Source organism: Oncorhynchus nerka, linkage group LG18 (assembly GCF_034236695.1).
Source record: "Oncorhynchus nerka isolate Pitt River linkage group LG18, Oner_Uvic_2.0, whole genome shotgun sequence".
NCBI classification, from domain to species: Eukaryota; Metazoa; Chordata; class Actinopteri; order Salmoniformes; family Salmonidae; genus Oncorhynchus; species Oncorhynchus nerka.
Window position 1 is genome coordinate 29889870 of NC_088413.1, and position 18024 is coordinate 29907893.

General features: G+C 45.5%; 1 protein-coding gene across 1 annotated transcript in view; it reads left to right on the top strand.

Annotated features, from left to right (window-relative positions):
* Window positions 1-18024, top strand: part of LOC115146713 (teneurin-3) — a 339724-nt gene that overhangs the window by 4666 nt on the left and 317034 nt on the right. The window contains exon 2 of the mRNA XM_065003929.1: window positions 4295-4576. Within this exon, the coding sequence (XP_064860001.1) occupies window positions 4295-4576 (282 nt within the window). The remainder of the gene's footprint in view (window positions 1-4294; window positions 4577-18024) is intronic.

Sequence of the window (18024 nt, forward strand, 5' to 3'; positions counted from 1 at the left end):
ACTGTACCTTCTTACTTGTGTTTTTTTTTGCAACGCAAATGAATTGTGCCTGGATTGTTTTCTACAATACTAGTGGGTCTTGAATTCCTTTCAGACTGCATAATGTTACCGCATTAGATATAACCAAAGTGCAGCCACATATGAGATCAATCATTAACACAGCAACCTCTGCCAAATATTTCTCTCTCTCGCTCTCTCTCTCAGTTGATGAGTTGATAAGTTACAGACATTATGTGTATTTGCTTCATGCGTTGTAAATTATTGCTATGTACCCTGAGCCCCTCCAGTGATGTTTGCCGTTTCCTACGCGCCAGCCAACATTAGTAACCCGCAAGTAACGCTTTTATAGGGCATTTATCGTTGAACCTTGTGGGCTTGGCGTTGTGCCCTCCTGCACTGAAACAGTGGCTAGCTCAATAGGACGTTCCAAAGTGCTCTTTGTTGTTGGGTTTTGCTTTAGCATTATGCAATTTGTTAGCACTCCCCACTGGGCACCGACGTCAATTCAGCGTCTATTCCACCAACGTAATTTCATTGAAATGACGTAGAAACAACGTTGATTCAATCAGTTTGTGCCCAGTGGACCAGCACTGAAGTGCCCTTTATGTTAGCATGGTTCGAACCGTGTTTTTGTTATGCTAACGAGTTCAGCTTGAGCTGCGGAATGCGTTCTGCTCTGCCTAAGCAAAATGGACTGTATCATAGCGTGCTATTTTGTGCCACAGCATTAGGCCTTTGTGTTGTTTCAGTTGTGTTTCAGCGATGATATGTTTTGCTTTAGGAGACTAGATTCCCCTTCGGATGTTTTGTTTTGCGTTGGATATTTCTTTAGGCGTTTGGCTCGCTCCTCCAACGCGGTATAAATTACCTTTAGCAAGTCGTGTTTCACTGAAGTATGTATCGTTTTAGTTGTTTCGTCGTGCTCTACTTCAGTCGTTAGAGCAGGGGGTAGACTAGACTAGCAGATTTTTATCGGAGCCGATGGTCGGGTGACCGGAACCTTAATTACCATAATTAGTAATAATAATTAACATCGAACAAATTGACGACAACTAAGCCCTAAAAGAGATTGGATTTGAAATAACAATCCTTTCATAACTTGATTACATTGAGACACGATCACGTGTGTCCCTTCTATTTGTGGAAATGCTTAGGAACAGATTTGCTAAATTAAACACATTTTTATCTGAATTACTGGTGATTTTAGTCTTCAGGGGGCTCCATAAAATAAAAGTTTAGGGTGTTTCACTCCGTTTGATAATGAGAGTTTTCCATTAGGGCGTTGGTCTTATAGTGCTGAAAAATATGGGGAGGGAGGGGGGGATTGCTAACTGCTAGCATGTTGTTAGCTAGTCAGGCATGGTCGTGGTAAGATACAACGGTCGGTGCTGGGAGTCCAGCGTGGGATCCTGGGTAACAGAATGTTAAGCCCCTGCAGTTATCTGAGAGTCAGATGAAACCTGATAGTCCACCTTTTGGACTTCTAGGAGCTAGTGCTGTTCACAGTGTGTTTTCACTGGTGATTTCAGGCCAGTTGATACTGCACCCCACCAACCCCCATCACGAAAAAAAAGTCTGCACAGGATTTGTTTGTATTTTTTCTCTCTTTCTTTTTAAGCCCATGCAGGATATTTTTTTGCTCAACATCTCCAGTCCAAATGCCTCCCCAGATGCTGGCCAGGCCCCATTTACCTGTCAGTTTCTATTTAGTTAGCACCTGGGAGATGTCTCTCCCCCTTCTCTCTTCCGTGGCGTCCCAAATGGCACCCTATTCCCAAATATATAAATTGTCGGTCCCATGTTTCATGAGCTGAAATAAAAGATCCCATACATTTTCCATATGCACCAAAAGCTTATTTCTCTCAAATTTGGTTCACAGATTTGTTTACATCCCTGTTACTGAGCTTTCCTAATTTGCCATGATAATCCATCCACCTGTTTGGTAAATCAAGATGCACCTTGTACTGCAGACAATAAAAGGCCACAAAAAATGTGCAGTTTTATCACACAACACAATGCCACAGATGTCAAGTTTTGATTTAGCGTGCAATTGGCATGCTGACTGCAGAAAGTTTCACCAGAGTCGTTTTAGATAATTTGGCAGTACGTCCAACCGGCCTCACAACCGCAGACCACGTGTAACCACACCAACCCAGGACCTCCACATTGGCTTCTTCACCCGCAGGATTGTCTGAGACCAGCTTCCCAGACAGCTGATATGAAGCTGTGGATTTGCACAACCTAAGAATTTCTGCACAAACTGTCTCAGGGAAACCGTCTCAGGGAAGCTCATCTGCATGCTCGTCATCCTCACCAGGGTCTTGACCTGACTGCAGTTCAGCGTCGTAACTGACTTCAGTGGGCAAATGTTCACCTTCGATGGCCACTGGCTGGAGAAATGTGCTCTTCACGGATGAATCCCAGTTTCAACTGTACCGGGCAGATGGCAGACGGCGTGTATGGCGTTGTGTGGGCGAGCGGGTTGCTGATGTCAACATTGCGGCGGGTAGCCTAGTGGTTAAATAATGGGGCCAGTAACTGAAAGGTTGCTAAATCGAATCCCTGAGATGGAAAGGTACAAATCTGTCATTCTGCCCCTGAACAAGGCAGTTAACCCACTGTTCCTAGGTTGTCATTGTAAATAAGAATTTGTTATTTACTGACTTGCCTAGTTAAATTAAAAATAGTGCCCCATGGTGGGGTTATGGTATGGGCAGGCATTAGCTACGAACACAATTGCATTTTATTGATGGCAATTTGAATGCACAGAGTTACCGTGATGACGAACACAATTGCATTTTATTGATGGCAATTTGAATGCACAGATACCGTGATGAGATCCTGAGGCCCATCATCGTGGCATTCATACACCGCCATCACCTCATGTTTCAGCATGATAATGCACAACCCCATGTCACAAGGATCTTTAAACGATTCCTGGAAGCTGAAAATGTCCATGTTCTTCCATGGCCTGTATACTCACCAGACATGTCACCCATTGAGCATGTTTGGGATGCTCTGGATTGACGTGTACGACAGCGTGGTCCAGTTCCCGCCAATATCCAGCAACTTCACACAGCCATGGAAGAGGAGTGGGACAACATTCCACAGGCCACAATCAACAGCCTGATCAACTCTATGTGAAGGAGATGTGGTCACACCAGTTACTGACTTGTTTTCTGATCCACGCCCCTACCTTTAAAAAAAAAAGGTATCTGTGACTAACAGATGCATATCTGTATTCCCAGGCATGTGACATCCATACACAAGGGCCTATTGAATTTATTTCAATTGACTAATTTCCTTATATGAACTCAGTAAAATTGTAGAAATTGTTGCATGTTGCGTTTATATTCTTTCTCAGTTTATATAGCCATCTATCTATCCATCTGCCACTGGTCAAATACAACTAAGGCTGGGGAGGGAGGGAGAGGGTCTGTCGGTCTGGTTCTCAGTGATAGGATGAATCTCAGGGTCGGGAGGCTGGAGGTCAGAGGGGCCTTGGGGGGGGTGATATTAGGTTTGAGAATTACCAGGGACCTCAAGTTACGATATAATCACTATACTTAAGTGCTGATACGATATGTATTGCGATTTGATACTGTGATTTTATTGTGATTTGATGTTCCAAACATATTGATCCCCATATGTCTGCCGTAGAGAGACAAGAGAGAACCAGGAGAAAACACATTTTGAGAAAACAAAATCAGTTGTGGAAATAAAGTTTTGGTGCAGGTAGAGCCAACTAGCGTAAAAATAATATTGCGATATTTTAAAAACGATACAATATGATATCGTCAAAAATAACATCCCAATATGTAACTGAATAGATTTTTCACCCCATCCCCTGTAGATAGGGCAGGAAGAGGTTTTAATATGACAGATGATCTGTTAGTGACAGGGTTCAAGGTGTTTTGTCTTTATTGCCAAGTTACTGTCAAGTTAGATCAGCTGTACTCACTGTGTTCTCCTGTAAAAGGCCACTGAATTGTTCTCCCTGGTAAATGCTAGCTCTCTTAAATATCTCTGAAATACTTGACATTTAGAATAAAAGACTCCTGCGCCTCTCTTATTGAAACTGTTGATTTCCTCTACCTTGTTCTTTGAGGAATAGTCTTTAAGATCCTCCATCTTGTTTCCCCCCCTCTCTCAAAACTCCCTTTATTCTACCCTGTACTTCCTGTATTGTCTTGTAAAGGGGCACTAGTTTTTCCTTTGGAAGGCATTTATTGACCGGTATACATGTTCAGGGTTCTAGTGTTGATGACTTCTACCTCGTTTCCTCTCCTCTCAGGGCAGAACTTCAACTTGAGACAACTGGGGATCTGCGAGCCGTCCACGCGCCGCGGCCTGGCCTTCTGCTCCGAGATGGGCCTCCCCCACCGCGGCTACTCGGTCGGCGCCGGCTCCGACGTGGACACCGAGAACGAGGGCGTGATGTCACCGGAGCGTGCCATGCGGCTGTGGGGCCGTGGGGTGAAGTCGGGCGGCCGGAACTCGTGCCTGTCCAGCCGGTCCAACTCGGCTCTGACCCTCACCGACACAGAGCACGAAAACAAGTCGGACAGCGATAATGGTGAGTCCGGTCGGTATGCACAACACACCTTTTTATTTATCTCTCTCTTTTATCTCTCCTTCCTTGGCTCGGGCCACCTATAGGACAGGAGCGTGCACGGCTCGACTTCGTGCAAACTCCCCGACACGTCCACTGACAATGAGGGATCGGTGAAACACGGTTGTTGGGAAAGAATGTTGAATGAGAGTTGGTGTCGCTCAGCGTTCCTTTCCTCTTGTGACCACTTCACTTGAGAAGATGCAGCTGTGAACTTGACAATGAGAGAATTTGAGGGAACTCAAGAATTAGTGTGAGTGTGAATGGGTACTGTAAGTGTATGTCGGCATGTTCATTGAAGCCCACTGATTGGTGAAGGTGAAGGGTTAACCCCAAGGCGTGGTGACAGACTGTTGGATTATGACTCTCAGGGTTTGACTTTGTTCTGAAGGCGAAAGTGAAGGGAGAGAGAGAACCCTGTCACCTGCTTTCTGCCCTCTACTCCCCCTCTCCTCTCCTCTCCTCCGCTGCCCTCTACTCCCCCTCTCCTCTCCTCCGCTGCCCTCTGCTCCCCCTCTCTCTCCCGAGCTGCCAACCTTTTTTTGATTAAGTTTCCCCAGGTGGCCCCTAGAGCGCCATCACATATAGCTTTGTGACTCTGTCTCTGTCCCTCCCTGTATTTCTCTCTCTGTCTGTCTGTCTCTCTCTGTCTGTCTCTCTCTCTCTGCCTGTCTCTCTCTCTCTCTCTCTGTCTGTCTCTCTCTCTCTCTCTCTCTCTCTCTCTCTCTCTCTCTCTCTCTCTCTCTCTCTCTCTCTCTCCTTCTCTCTCTCTCCTTCTCTCTCTCCCACATTTACCCCTTTCCCTCACAGCCATTATATCAGCTCCATCCTTGCACTCCTCTCTCCCATCTGCCCTTTCTCTTTCTCTCTCTGTCTTCCTCACCCGCCCAGTCTCTCCCCTTCTCTCTCTCAGGTTCACCTAGCCCAGTGGACGGAGTGTATCTCTGGCTGGGTGAGCTCACACAATGGTTGATTAGCAGGCCTTGGTGGTTTGAAGTACACGTGTGAGATTTGAACGGGAGGAGGAGCGACACTCTTCTTTCGCTCTCTCGCTCCTCTATCGCTCTCACCCCATCTCCTCTCTCAGAGCGACCATGACTTATTTTTCAAAGAGCACTTGTGTGACACTCTACACCATCGAGTTTTGAAAGCATTTTATTGCATTGCTCTGACACCCACAAATGTTATTAATCATTTTTAGTTCTGTTTCTTTAGATCAATATAGAATGGAAATGTGTCAAACTATTGGGAGTAAGAAAATAACAACGTAAGAAAAAACCAGCTGACAATGTCAGATTTGTACCTTTAAAAACATGAAATTAAAAATATTTTAATGAACATAATTAACGATCAAATTTTTACCTGCATCTTCATGAAACTACATTCATTAGTCTGTCTCTAGACACCTCGGCTTACAGGTGCTGGGCTAACCTTTAAAATGTAGACGTTACAAAGCTGTTCTAGGACTGGAATCCCGACGGTTCTAGTGATATAAAGTTCTTACCTAACCACTTCCATTAGGAGTTCCTATACCTTCATTAACACCTCTTTGGCTTCATTAAGAACAGAAAAAACTTAAGTGCTGAAGTTGTGCGTTTATATATTAAATGCCATTAGAATGTGAGCTTGCATTCCCCAGAGTATAGACAGGCCCAGCTAGGAGGAAATTAGTAGTGGTTGGAATAGATTTTGTCTTAAAATAGTTGATGTTAGGAAAAGGAATTCAGCTGTGTGTGTGTGTGGGGGGGGGGGGGGTATATATGTGTGTGTATATGCCTCTCAGACAGGTTCTGAGTGTCATGTTTGCATTGAGGCCTGGCCATTGTTTAGGTCTGGTGTTCAACAGTGTTGCAGTGAAACTGCAGTTGTCTCGTTAAACTAGGACATATGCTGTAGGTGTTCCAGTTTCCCAGCTAACAGCTAACCAGTGACAGGTGTGGCCCTGCAAAATGCACAGATTGCACAGAGACTAGAAAGAGCTCATGATATTAAACAGAGTGGTGTGGATAGCGTGGGTGTGCGAGTGCACTGTGGTGGCACCTGGAATTTTTAGTTTAAAGATCCAGCCCGAGAACAGAATAAAGGATAAAGATGGTAACTGTTCTCTCTCAGAAGTAGGGGGGCTGTGAAATCCAAGGCTGCTGGGCCACGGACCCCCCTGCTCTATTCACTTTAAAGGCATACGCCCACACACACACGAAGACGCACACAGACACACACTCTCTCCTGTCCCTTCCCCAGCCATGTCAAAAGGCTTCCTGTTTACATGTGCTTGGCGTCTCACGTAGCCAGAGGCGTGGAAGAGAGTGTGTCCAAACGATTGACACACTGTTTGGTTTTCTTCTCCACCCCTCCCTCTGTCCTTCGCAAGGTAAAAGCTTGTCTGCAGCCGAAGCTGGTGAGGTCATTGAAATTCCAAACAAGGCATTACAGCAAGTATCAGAATGGGTATTCAACAATAAACTGGTCTGAAATACAGTTAACACTAAACACATTGTATTTGGTTCAAGACATTCTCTAAGACCTAAACCTCATCTGGAGTTGTGTATAAATGGTGTGCCCCTTGAGAATTTTAGGAAGATAAACTCCTAGGTATCATTTTGGAAAGTCAATAATCATGGTCAAGTCATATTGACAAAGTTGTTGTGAAGATGGGGAGAGCTATGTCTGTTATAAAAACACGTTCTGCGTTTTTGACACGAACGTCAACTGTACTAGTTGTTCAGGCTTTTGAGCTTGTCTCATCTTGATTACTGTCCTGTAATATGGTCAAGTGCAGCAAAGAAAGACCTAGCAAAGCTGCAGCTGGTCCAGAGCAGAGCAGCACACCTCGCCCTTAAACGCACACACAGAACTAACATCAACAACATGCAGGCCAGTCGTTCCCGGTTCAGGGTTCACCAGTGATTAACTGCTTCTCTCCAAGCTTTCAGGATAAATATTACTGTGATGAAAATTCTGCATAATCCAAATTCATTCAGCTCAGACACGCAAGACATACCACCAGGGGTCTCTTATACAGAGCCCTGACCATGGAACTCCCTTCCCGCTCCTTTTCTGTACATCCTTGTATTTTACATTTGTGCGACTGTCCTTGTCTGTCAGTGTATCAGTGTTCTGTTACTTGTCAGGTTTGAGGTTTTTGTCGACCCCAGGAAGAGTAGCTGCTGCTTCAGCGAGAGCTAATGGGGATCCGAATGAAGCAAAATCAAAAGCTGAAGAGGTCCACTTTTTGAAGCTTTTCATCAGCCGACCGACACACACGCAAGCACATGCACACATGATCCCACACACACACACACACACACACACACACACACACACACACACACACACACACACACACACACACACACACACACACACACACACTCCCACTGTAAGACATTACGGTCCCTGTGCTTACAGCCCGCTTTACTCTGCCTGACAACCGTCGACAACTTCAAACATTCCAGGAACTAATTCCATTTAGGATAGTCGGGATAAAGGCAGGATAATGTAATGCGGTCTGTGACCAACCACGGAGGAAGGAGAGGCCTTCATCCCTCCGTCCCTCCTTTTTTTAACTTTCTGCCTTTTCCCACTTTAACAAAGAACCCATATGGCATCAAGCAAATACACACCAAACCAGAACAAAACAGGATAAAAGTTTTCATGGTCCCTACTCCCTGGCCTTCGTCTCCGTGTCTTATGACTAGCGCTTCTGTAACCGAGACGAAACCCTGGGAGGACACAGGAGTCACCTGAGCACCGTGCTCTGCTGTGTGGTTCTTTGTTGTGGTTGGGAGACGATGGGAAGAGAAGGAGACAGAAAACAAAGAGCGAGAAAGAGAGACGGAACACAAAAGAGACGTCTCTGGAGTTTGTGCTTCCTGGGGGAACCTGAGATGAGGATGCGCCCTCCTTGCCCGCCCCACCCCCCTCGTGCCCACCGGTACCCAGGAGTACCGCGCCTGCCACCCGCCATGAGCCACAGGAGACAGGCACCGGGTTAGGCATGAAAGAGAGAGAGAGAGAGAACATGGACAAGAGAAAGAAGAGATCTGATCGCACACACTTCTTCTGTTTCTCACGTCTCTTGTGGATTGGGCTGTAAGTTGTCTGGGGAGAAGCCAATCAAACAAACAGCTCACTGGAACACCTCAGTGGAGTCACCAAACTCCATCATTCTATCTCCCTGCTGTCTCCCCTCAGCTGGCCCATCTTAAAAACGCAGACGGAAAACAGTTAAGAATTGTGCAGAAGTGTTAGTAGTTTACATTTCAGAGGTTTTTCTTAATAATAAAAAACAAAATAAAGATCCACAGGAATGTACATGCGCACACACGCACTGCTTAAAATAAGTCCAACATCATACAATAAACATGGCTCACAGATCTTTCATCTTGTGTGTGTTTTCCTACAATTGACTAGGACAGGTATTCCCAAACTGCGGGCCTTGCCGCCAAAGAAAAATTTGATTCACATTTTTTTTTAAATAATAATAACAATAGTAATTTTTTTTACACTTTTTTTTCCTTCACATTTTCAAACAGTCCATTCAGTAAGGCTCATAGAGACACATACTAGCTGTCATGCCCTGACCTTAGATATCTCTGTTTTCTATATATTTTGGTTAGGGCAGGGTGTGACTAGGGTGGGTACGCTAGTTTTTGTATTGTCTAGGGTTTTTTGTATGTCTAGAGTTTTTGTAGGTCTAGGGGTTTTTAGTATGTCTATGTTGGCCTGATATGGTTCCCAATCAGAGACAGCTGTTTATCGTTGTCTCTGATTGGGGATCATATTTAGGTAACCCTTTTTCCCCACTTCCTGGTGTGGGATCGTGACTATGTGTAGTTGCCTGTCAGCACTATTTTGTATAGCGTCACGTTTTGGTTGTTCTTTATTGTTTTGTTTAGTGAGTTTCAGTTTATTCAAATATGTGGAACTCTACACACGCTGCGCCTTGGTCTCATTCATACGACGAACGTGACACTAGCTCTACTGGCAGTACTGCTACTACCAGCAGTACTACACCTGCACCTATCGACGACACAAATTGTTCTGCTTCCACGAGCACATCCAATGCTAGCATCAGTAATTCTACATTTGTTGTTAGCCCAGCTAGCATGGACACTGACAGTTGTGAATCTGATGCAGCCAAAGAGCTACTGCCCCCTTACCCGGGGAAGCACCGAACAACAGACAGGGACGTTGGACCATCGAAGAGGCAAAAATATGATGAGAACTACATTGATTTGGGGTTCACTTATATTGGGAGTAGTGCCTTTCCTTATATGTGCAAAAGTACCATATCACAACATGATGAAACCTTCACTCTTGCGGTGACATTTAGAAATAAAACGTGCCATTTTTTGAAAAATTAGGCCACGGGAGTTATTTTAGCGAGAATTAAGATGACTTTCGAATAGTAAGACATGTATTAAAGCAACAGATACCATTAATAAGAAAGGGCTAGAAGCTTCTTATATGGTGAGCTACGGAGTGGCTAGGACAGGCAAGCCCCATACTATTGTGGAGGACTTCATTCTTCCTACTGCTGCAGATATGGCTGGGACATTTCTGGGGGAAAAGGCCAAACAAACTATACAGACAATGTCTTCATCAAGCAACACTGTTTCACGACGCATCAGTGACATGGCAGGATATGTTTTGACACAGTTACTGCTTCGCATGCAAGCCAGTGAATTCTATACGTTACAGCTGGATGAGTCAACAGAAGTGGCGGGCCTGGCACAGCTCCTGGTATATGTCTGTTTTGTTTATGGGGGGGTCAATTAAGGAAGACATCCTCTTCTGGAAACCAGGGCAGCAGGAGAGGATATTTTTGTGACATCAAATGGCTTTGTGACATCAAATGGACTTTGGTGGTCAAGATGTGTTGGTATCTGTACTGATGGCTCAAAAGCCATGACAAGGAGACATAGTGGAGTGGTAACGTGCCTGCAAGCAGTTGCTCCCGACGTCATTTGGGTACACTACATTGAGTCCCCTGAAGTCCCCTGAACTCTCGTGTGTGCACTATGCAATGATATGGGCAGCGACCATGTAATGCATTTACAACATATGAGCTGGTTATCAAGGGGCAAAGTATTGACACGTTTTGTAAAATTGAGACAAGCTTAAAGTTTTCTTTACTGACCGGGTTTCTCACACGACTGGCCTATCTGGGTGATGTTTATTCTCGCCTGAATGATCTGAATCTAGGATTACAGGGACTCTCCGCAACTATATTCAATGTGTGGGACAAAATTGAGGCTATGATTAAGAAGTTGGAGCTCTTTTTTGTCTGCATGAACAAGGACAACACACAGGTCTTTCCATCATTGTAAGATTTTTGTGTGCAAATGAACCCACCCTTATGGACAATGTCAAATGTGATATAGCGAAGCACCTGGGTGAGTTTTGTGCACAGTTACGCAGGTACTTTCCTGAAATGGATGACACAAACAACTGGATTCATTATCCCTTTCATGCCCTGTCTCCTGTCCACTTACCGATATCGGAAGATGAGAGCCTCATCGAAATTGCAACAAGCAGTTCTGTGAAAAATTAATTTAATCAGAAGCCACTGCCAGATTTCTGGATTGGGCTGCTCTCAGAGTATCCTGCCTTTCTAATCGACCTGGCCCGGGTATCCTGGAGCAGGATATTGATCTCATCCCATTAGTAGAGGATGCCTGGTTGCTGTTTAAAAGTGCTTACCTCACCATATTAAATAAGCATGCCCCGTTCAAAAAATGGAGAACTAAGAACAGATATAGCCCTTGGTTCACCCCAGACTTGACTGCCCTTGATCAGCACAAAAACATCCTGTGGCGTTCTGCATTAGCATCAAATAGCACCCGTGATATGAAACTTTTCAGGGAAGTCAGGAAGCAATATACTCATTCAGTTAGGAAAGCTAAGGCTAGCTTTTTCAAACTTAAATTTGCATCCTGTAGTACTAATTCCCACATGTTTTGGGACACTGTAAAGTTCATGGAGGTGTTACCTTAGGTGTCTGAGGCTAGGAAACACTGTCACCACCGATAAATCTACGATAATTTCAATAAGTATTTTTCTACGGCTGGCCATGCTTTCCACCTGGCTACCCCTACCCCGGCCAACAGCTCAGCACCCCCTGCAGAAACTTACTCATGTTCTGAAAGAGCTGCAAAATCTGGATCCCTACAAATCCATCTGGACCTCTCTTTCAAAAAATTATCCGCTGAAATTGTTGCAACCCCTATTACTAGCCTGTTCAACCTCTCTTTTGTATCATCTGAGATTCCCAAAGATTGGAAAGCTGCCGCGGTCAACCCCCTCTTCAAAGGGTGACACACTATAGACATAAACTGTTATACACCAATATCCATCCTGCCCTCCCTTTCTAAAATCTTCGGAAGCCAAGTTAACAAACAGATCACCGACCATTTTGAATCCCACCGTACCTTCTCCACTATGCAATCTGGTTTCCAAGCTGGTCATGGGTGCACCTCAACCACACTCAAGGTCCTAAATGATATCATAACGGCCATTGATAAAAAACAGTACTGTGCAGCCGTCTTCATCGCACTGGCCAAGGCTTTCGACTCTGTCAATCACCGCATTCTTATCGGCAGACTCAACTTGGCATCTCAAATGACTGCTTCGCCTGGTTCACCAACTACTTCTCAGATAGAGTTCAGTGTGTCAAATTGGAGGGCCTGTTGTCCGGACCTCTGACAGTCTCAATGGGGTGCCACAGGGTTCAATTCTCGGGCCAACTCTTTTCTCTGGTTATATCAATGATGTCGCTCTTGCTGCTGGTGATTCTCTGATCCACCTCTACGCAGACGACACCATTCTGTATACATCTGGCTCTTCTTTGGACAGTGTGTTAACAAACCTCCAAACAGGATCCCCCAGGATCTGTGTCAGCCTGGACCCTCAGTCTCAGCTACTGTCAGCTAGTTATCCCCCAGGATATATGGCAGCCTGGACCCTCAGTCTCAGCTACTGTCAGCTAGTTATCCCCCAGGATCTGTGGCAGCCTGGACCCTCAGTTTCAGCTACTGTCAGCTAGTTATCCCCCAGGATTTATGTCAGCCTGGACCCTCAGTCTCAGCTACTGTCAGCTAGTTATCCCGCAGGACCTGTGTCAGCCTGAACCCTCAGTCTCAGCTACTGTCAGCTAGTTATCCCCCAGGATCTATGGCAGCCTGGACCCTCAGTCTCAGCTACGGTCAGCTAGTTATCCCCCAGGATCTGTGTCAGCCTGGACCCTCAGTCTCAGCTACTGTCAGCTAGTTATTCCCCAGGATCTGTTGCAGCCTGGACCCTCAGTCTCAGCTACTGTCAGCTAGTTATCCCCCAGGATCTGTGTCAGCCTGGACCCTCAGTCTCAGCTACTGTCAGCTAGTTATCCCCCAGGATCTGTTGCAGCCTGGACCCTCAGTCTCAGCTACTGTCAGCTAGTTATCCCCCAGGATAACTAACACAGTGAGGGGACACACACGCACACATGCACACATGCACACACACACACACACACACACACACACACACACACACACACACACACCCCGCACCCACAGACATACACACACCCACAGACACACACACAGACACACACACAGAGACACACACAGACACACACTCTAATGCTCACATTCTTCTGTCCTTGTCTATCAGTGTATCAGTGTTTTGTTACTTGTCATGTTTTGTGATATTTGTTGCCCCCAGGAAGAGTAACTGCTTTTGGAAAGCGAATGGGGAAATAAATAAACCACTCAACGGTTGTGTTCTAATGTCACTACAGGGTGTTTGTAGGGTAAAACTCTCTATCTGCAGGATTCCCAGAGGACTTTTTGTAAGACTTTTTGATTTGATTTAAGGTGCACCATGAAAGATCCTGATTTGTTTTTGAAAATATCTACTTTGTATCATCAGTTGGAGTCCAGGACTGTGTTCAGTCTTACTCCAGGTCCCTCTGTTCAGAATAGTCTCCCAAAATGTTACTAAAATATTTCTTTATTCTCATAATTCAGGCCCTATGTGTACACATTAATGGAAACAACGCAATCCTCCTCAGTTACTAGTGTCCAAGTCAATCCATTCAGTTACCTTGTGTCCAAGTCCCCCAAAACAAGCTAGGAATCTTCTCACAAAATGTTACTTTTGTGTGTGTGAAAATATTTCTTTATTCTCATTAAAGTGAGCTGGGGATGTACACATTCATGGAAACAACACACACACACCTAGTTACTAGTGTGACCAAGTCAATCCCAGTGTGTCAGCATCAGCATGGGTTTCTCTTTGTTCCGGCTGGATGATCTATCTGAGTCCTGACCACTCACCCTGACACAGACAACAGCAGCCATGTTGACTCCCCAACACTTCCTGTTGTTCAGTGGCTGTGGAAACTGGGGAGCAAGGTGAAGATGGGGAGACCTGACTGGGGATGGGACGTGGAGTCTCAGGGGATGGGGACTGTAGGGACAGGGAGGCTATCACACAGCATAAGACACACACAGACACACTATCACACAGAGACATAAGAGGCTATCACACAGAGACATAGTGTTGTCACACAGAGACATAGAACTATCCCAGAGACATAGCATCACACAGAGGCATAAGGGCTTCACTTTAAGTGTCACACAGAGACATAAGAGGCTATCACACAGAGACCTGACACAGAGACATAAGAGGCTGTCACACAGCATAAGAGGCTATCACACAGAGGCATACGAGGCTATCACACAGAGGCATAAGAGGCTATCACACAGAGACATAAGAGGCTGTCACACAGAGACATAAGAGGCTATCACACAGAGACATAAGAGGCTATCACACAGAGGCATAAGAGGCTGTCACACAGAGACATAAGAGGCTTCCTGTCCTGTTCAGTGGCTGTCACACAGAGCACTGGGTGGCAAGGTAAGGGATGGGACATAAGAGATATCACACAGAGGCTGGGGATGGGGTCACGTGAGACATAAGAGGCTATCACACAGGACATGGGCTATCACACAGACTAAGAGGGACAGGAGGCTATCACACAGAGGCATAAGAAGCTATCACACAGAGGCATACGAGGCTATCACACAGAGACATAAGAGGCTATCACACAGAGACATAAGAGGCTATCACACAGAGACATAAGGCTATCACACAGAGACATAAGAGGCTATAAGAGGCATAAGAGGCTATCACACAGAGACATAAGAGGCTGTCACACAGAGACATAAGAGGCTATCACACAGAGACATAAGAGGCTATCACACAGAGGCATAAGAGGCTATCACACAGAGACATAAGAGGCTATCACACAGAGACATAAGAGGCTATCACACAGAGGCATAAGAGGCTATCACACAGAGACATAAGAGGCTGTCACACAGAGACATAAGAGGCTATCACACAGAGGCATAAGAGGCTATCACACAGAGACATAAGAGGCTATCACACAGAGGCATAAGAGGCTATCGCACAGAGGCATAAGAGGCTATCACACAGAGGCATAAGAGGCTATCACACAGAGACATAAGAGGCTGTCACACAAAGGCATAAGAGACGATCCTTCAGTACAAATACATTTAAATTAAGTTTTTCACAACACCTGACATTTAATCCCGTTAGGACTCGTTTTACTGTGGATATAGATTTTTGCACCCGTTTCCATCTTCATAAGGTCCTTTGCTGTTGTTCTGGGATGAACTTTTCCCAGACTTGTGAAGATGAACGTCCTTCAGGCGTTTGGAAATTTTTTGTGAAGGTCTACAATTTTTTTTGAAGTATTGACTGATTTCTTTTGATTTTCCCATGATGTCAAGCAAAGAGGCACTGAGTTTGAAGGTAGGCCTTGAAATACATCCACAGGTACACCTCCAATTGACTCAAACGATGTTAATTAGCCTATCAGAAGATTCTAAAGCCATGACATCATATTCTGGAATTTTCTAAGCTGTTTGAAGGCACAGTCAACTTAGTGTATGTACACTTCTAACCCACTGGAATTGTGATAGTGAATTATAAGTTAAATAATCTGTCTGTAAACAGCTGTTGGAAAAATGACTTGTGTCATTCACAAAGTAGATGTCCTAACCGACTTGCCAAAACTATAGTTTCTTAACAAGAAATGTGTGGAGTGGTTAAAAAACGAGTTTTAATGACTCCAACCTAAGTGTATGTAATCTTCCGACTTCAAATGTACATGAACAGGATCTAGATATATACTCCACCCAGTAGAACAGGTCATTAATTTAAATACCAGTCACCAGACGCAAGACACCAGGCCCAGCCCAGCTCTTTCTTCCCTGTGTGTGTGTGTGTCTGTGTGTGTGTGTGTGTGTGTGTGTGTGTGTGTTACAGTGTGTGTGACGTGAGCCGTGTTGTATTTAATAACTGTCCTGTCAGAGTACGCCCCAAATGGCATCATTTTCCCTTTGTAGTGCACTACTTTCGAGCACGGCCCATGAGGCTCTGGGTAAAAGTAGTGCACTACAAAGGGAATAGGGTGCCATTTGGGGCTCAACCAGGTTTATTACACTACATTGTTTGCGTTGCCGACCAATTAATATATTAATCAAACCTCCCCGAGGATGATGGAGAGGGAGAAACAAGACAAACCATTTTCAATATGGTTTTAATCAGTAGCTGGGGAGGCCAAGAGGTCACCCCCCCCACACACACACACACACACACCCTTGCTTTCTCCCTTTTGTCTCTGTGATTTTATCCATTAGTGTGACGACTCAACATCTAGGCAGATGCAACACACATACACAGGCCCACACAATCACACACACACGCTACTTAAAATGAAAAAGTCCAGCGCCATACAATAAACATGGCTCACAGCTCTTTAATCTTGTGTGTGTTCCCACAACTACCTAGGAGATCATGATATTGTCACACACGGTCCTCGCCTACAGGACTACAGCCAGGTGTTGGCTGGCCCCTGGAGGTCACTATCACACACACACACACACACAACAAGCATGCGCACGTACACACACACACACAGACAGACAGACAGGGAACGTCTGTTTAGTAAAACCCAGAGGCTGAACATGCAGGTGGGCTGATGCATAATATTAAGCTAGAATACATGCTATTGGGAGTGTGAAGCAGACCTCCCAGGAAGAGAGCAATCTGCTGAGCGGCACTGGAAACATACAAGCATGTATGTATGTGTGTGTTTGTGTGTGTGTGTGTGTGTGTGTGCGTGCGTATGTATCTATGTATCTATGTATGTGTGCACAGTCATCAGCACAGTGAGGAGAGATACAGCTCTAATGATAGAGGAACGGAGGGGGTGTGTGTGCTCATACTGCATGTACCCAGGTGTTTTTCTCCTTTTTGTATGCGTGTCTGTGTGTGTACTGGTGTACAGGTGTTTCCATTCACAGGACAGGCTAGGTGGTAGAGCCTCTGTCATCCAGGACTTGAGTTCATAGCCCGTACCCCTGTAAAGAACTGATACGCTGTCACACCTTTATCCACTGTGTCATATGTCAGGAGATTACAGACAGGCGTGGCGGTGAATGGCAGACCCAGGGAGAAGGCCAGGTGTCACTGCCAGGGCCTGGACTAGGATGAAAGACTCACTTCTGGTTTTAAGGTGAGCCAACGGCAAGCTGTGGCAGTCACAGGCTGTGTCCCAAATGACAGCCTATTCCATATGTAGTGCACTTCTTTTGACCAGTGCACTGGCCAAAAGTAGTGCTCTATATAGGGAATAGGGTGCTATTTGTGACGTAGCCACGGTTTAGCTAACCCTCTGGTTCTAAAATTCACCAAACAGCGAACTATGCCCCCCTCCGTCCCCCTCCGGCTAGAACTCCACTTCACAACCTTGGCACAGCGAGGCACCTAAAGCGCCAGCGCCGGAAGAATGTGAATATGTCGTTTCCCAATCCGCCCTGTCATCAAACTTAAAATGGCCGCCTCCTCCAGGGCACACTTTAATAGTGTGGAGTAAAACCAGCGGCGGGGTTTTTGAAAGGCCGTAGCCGTGCCCATTACCGTGGGGATGTTCCACAGGCAGGCTCTGTGTGTCTGGCTCTTCTGATGTTATTAGCTGGGTGGTTTGGTGCACTAACATAACATACCAGCTTTAAGTGCACTGGCTGTGGGCTAATGGAGGTAGCAGCACGGCGCTAGCAAAGTAGGCATAAAGTAGTGTCCCGCAATTATTTATAAAGCCCAATCAGAAAATGTGTAGCCATCAGGATTAGTTGAAATCAGGGATAAATTAGTGAAATCGGCCAATCAGCCCTCCAGATGGCTTTGGGCATCCGGTTGCTCCCACTGACTGATCCTCGACTGAGCCTTTTTGGCCGAGAACACTAACTTTCCCCTCAAATCCCCCTTTGTCATTAACGAGTGAGGACAAGTCCGTACCTGCATCCCAAATGGCACCATATTTCGTACAAGCCCTGGTC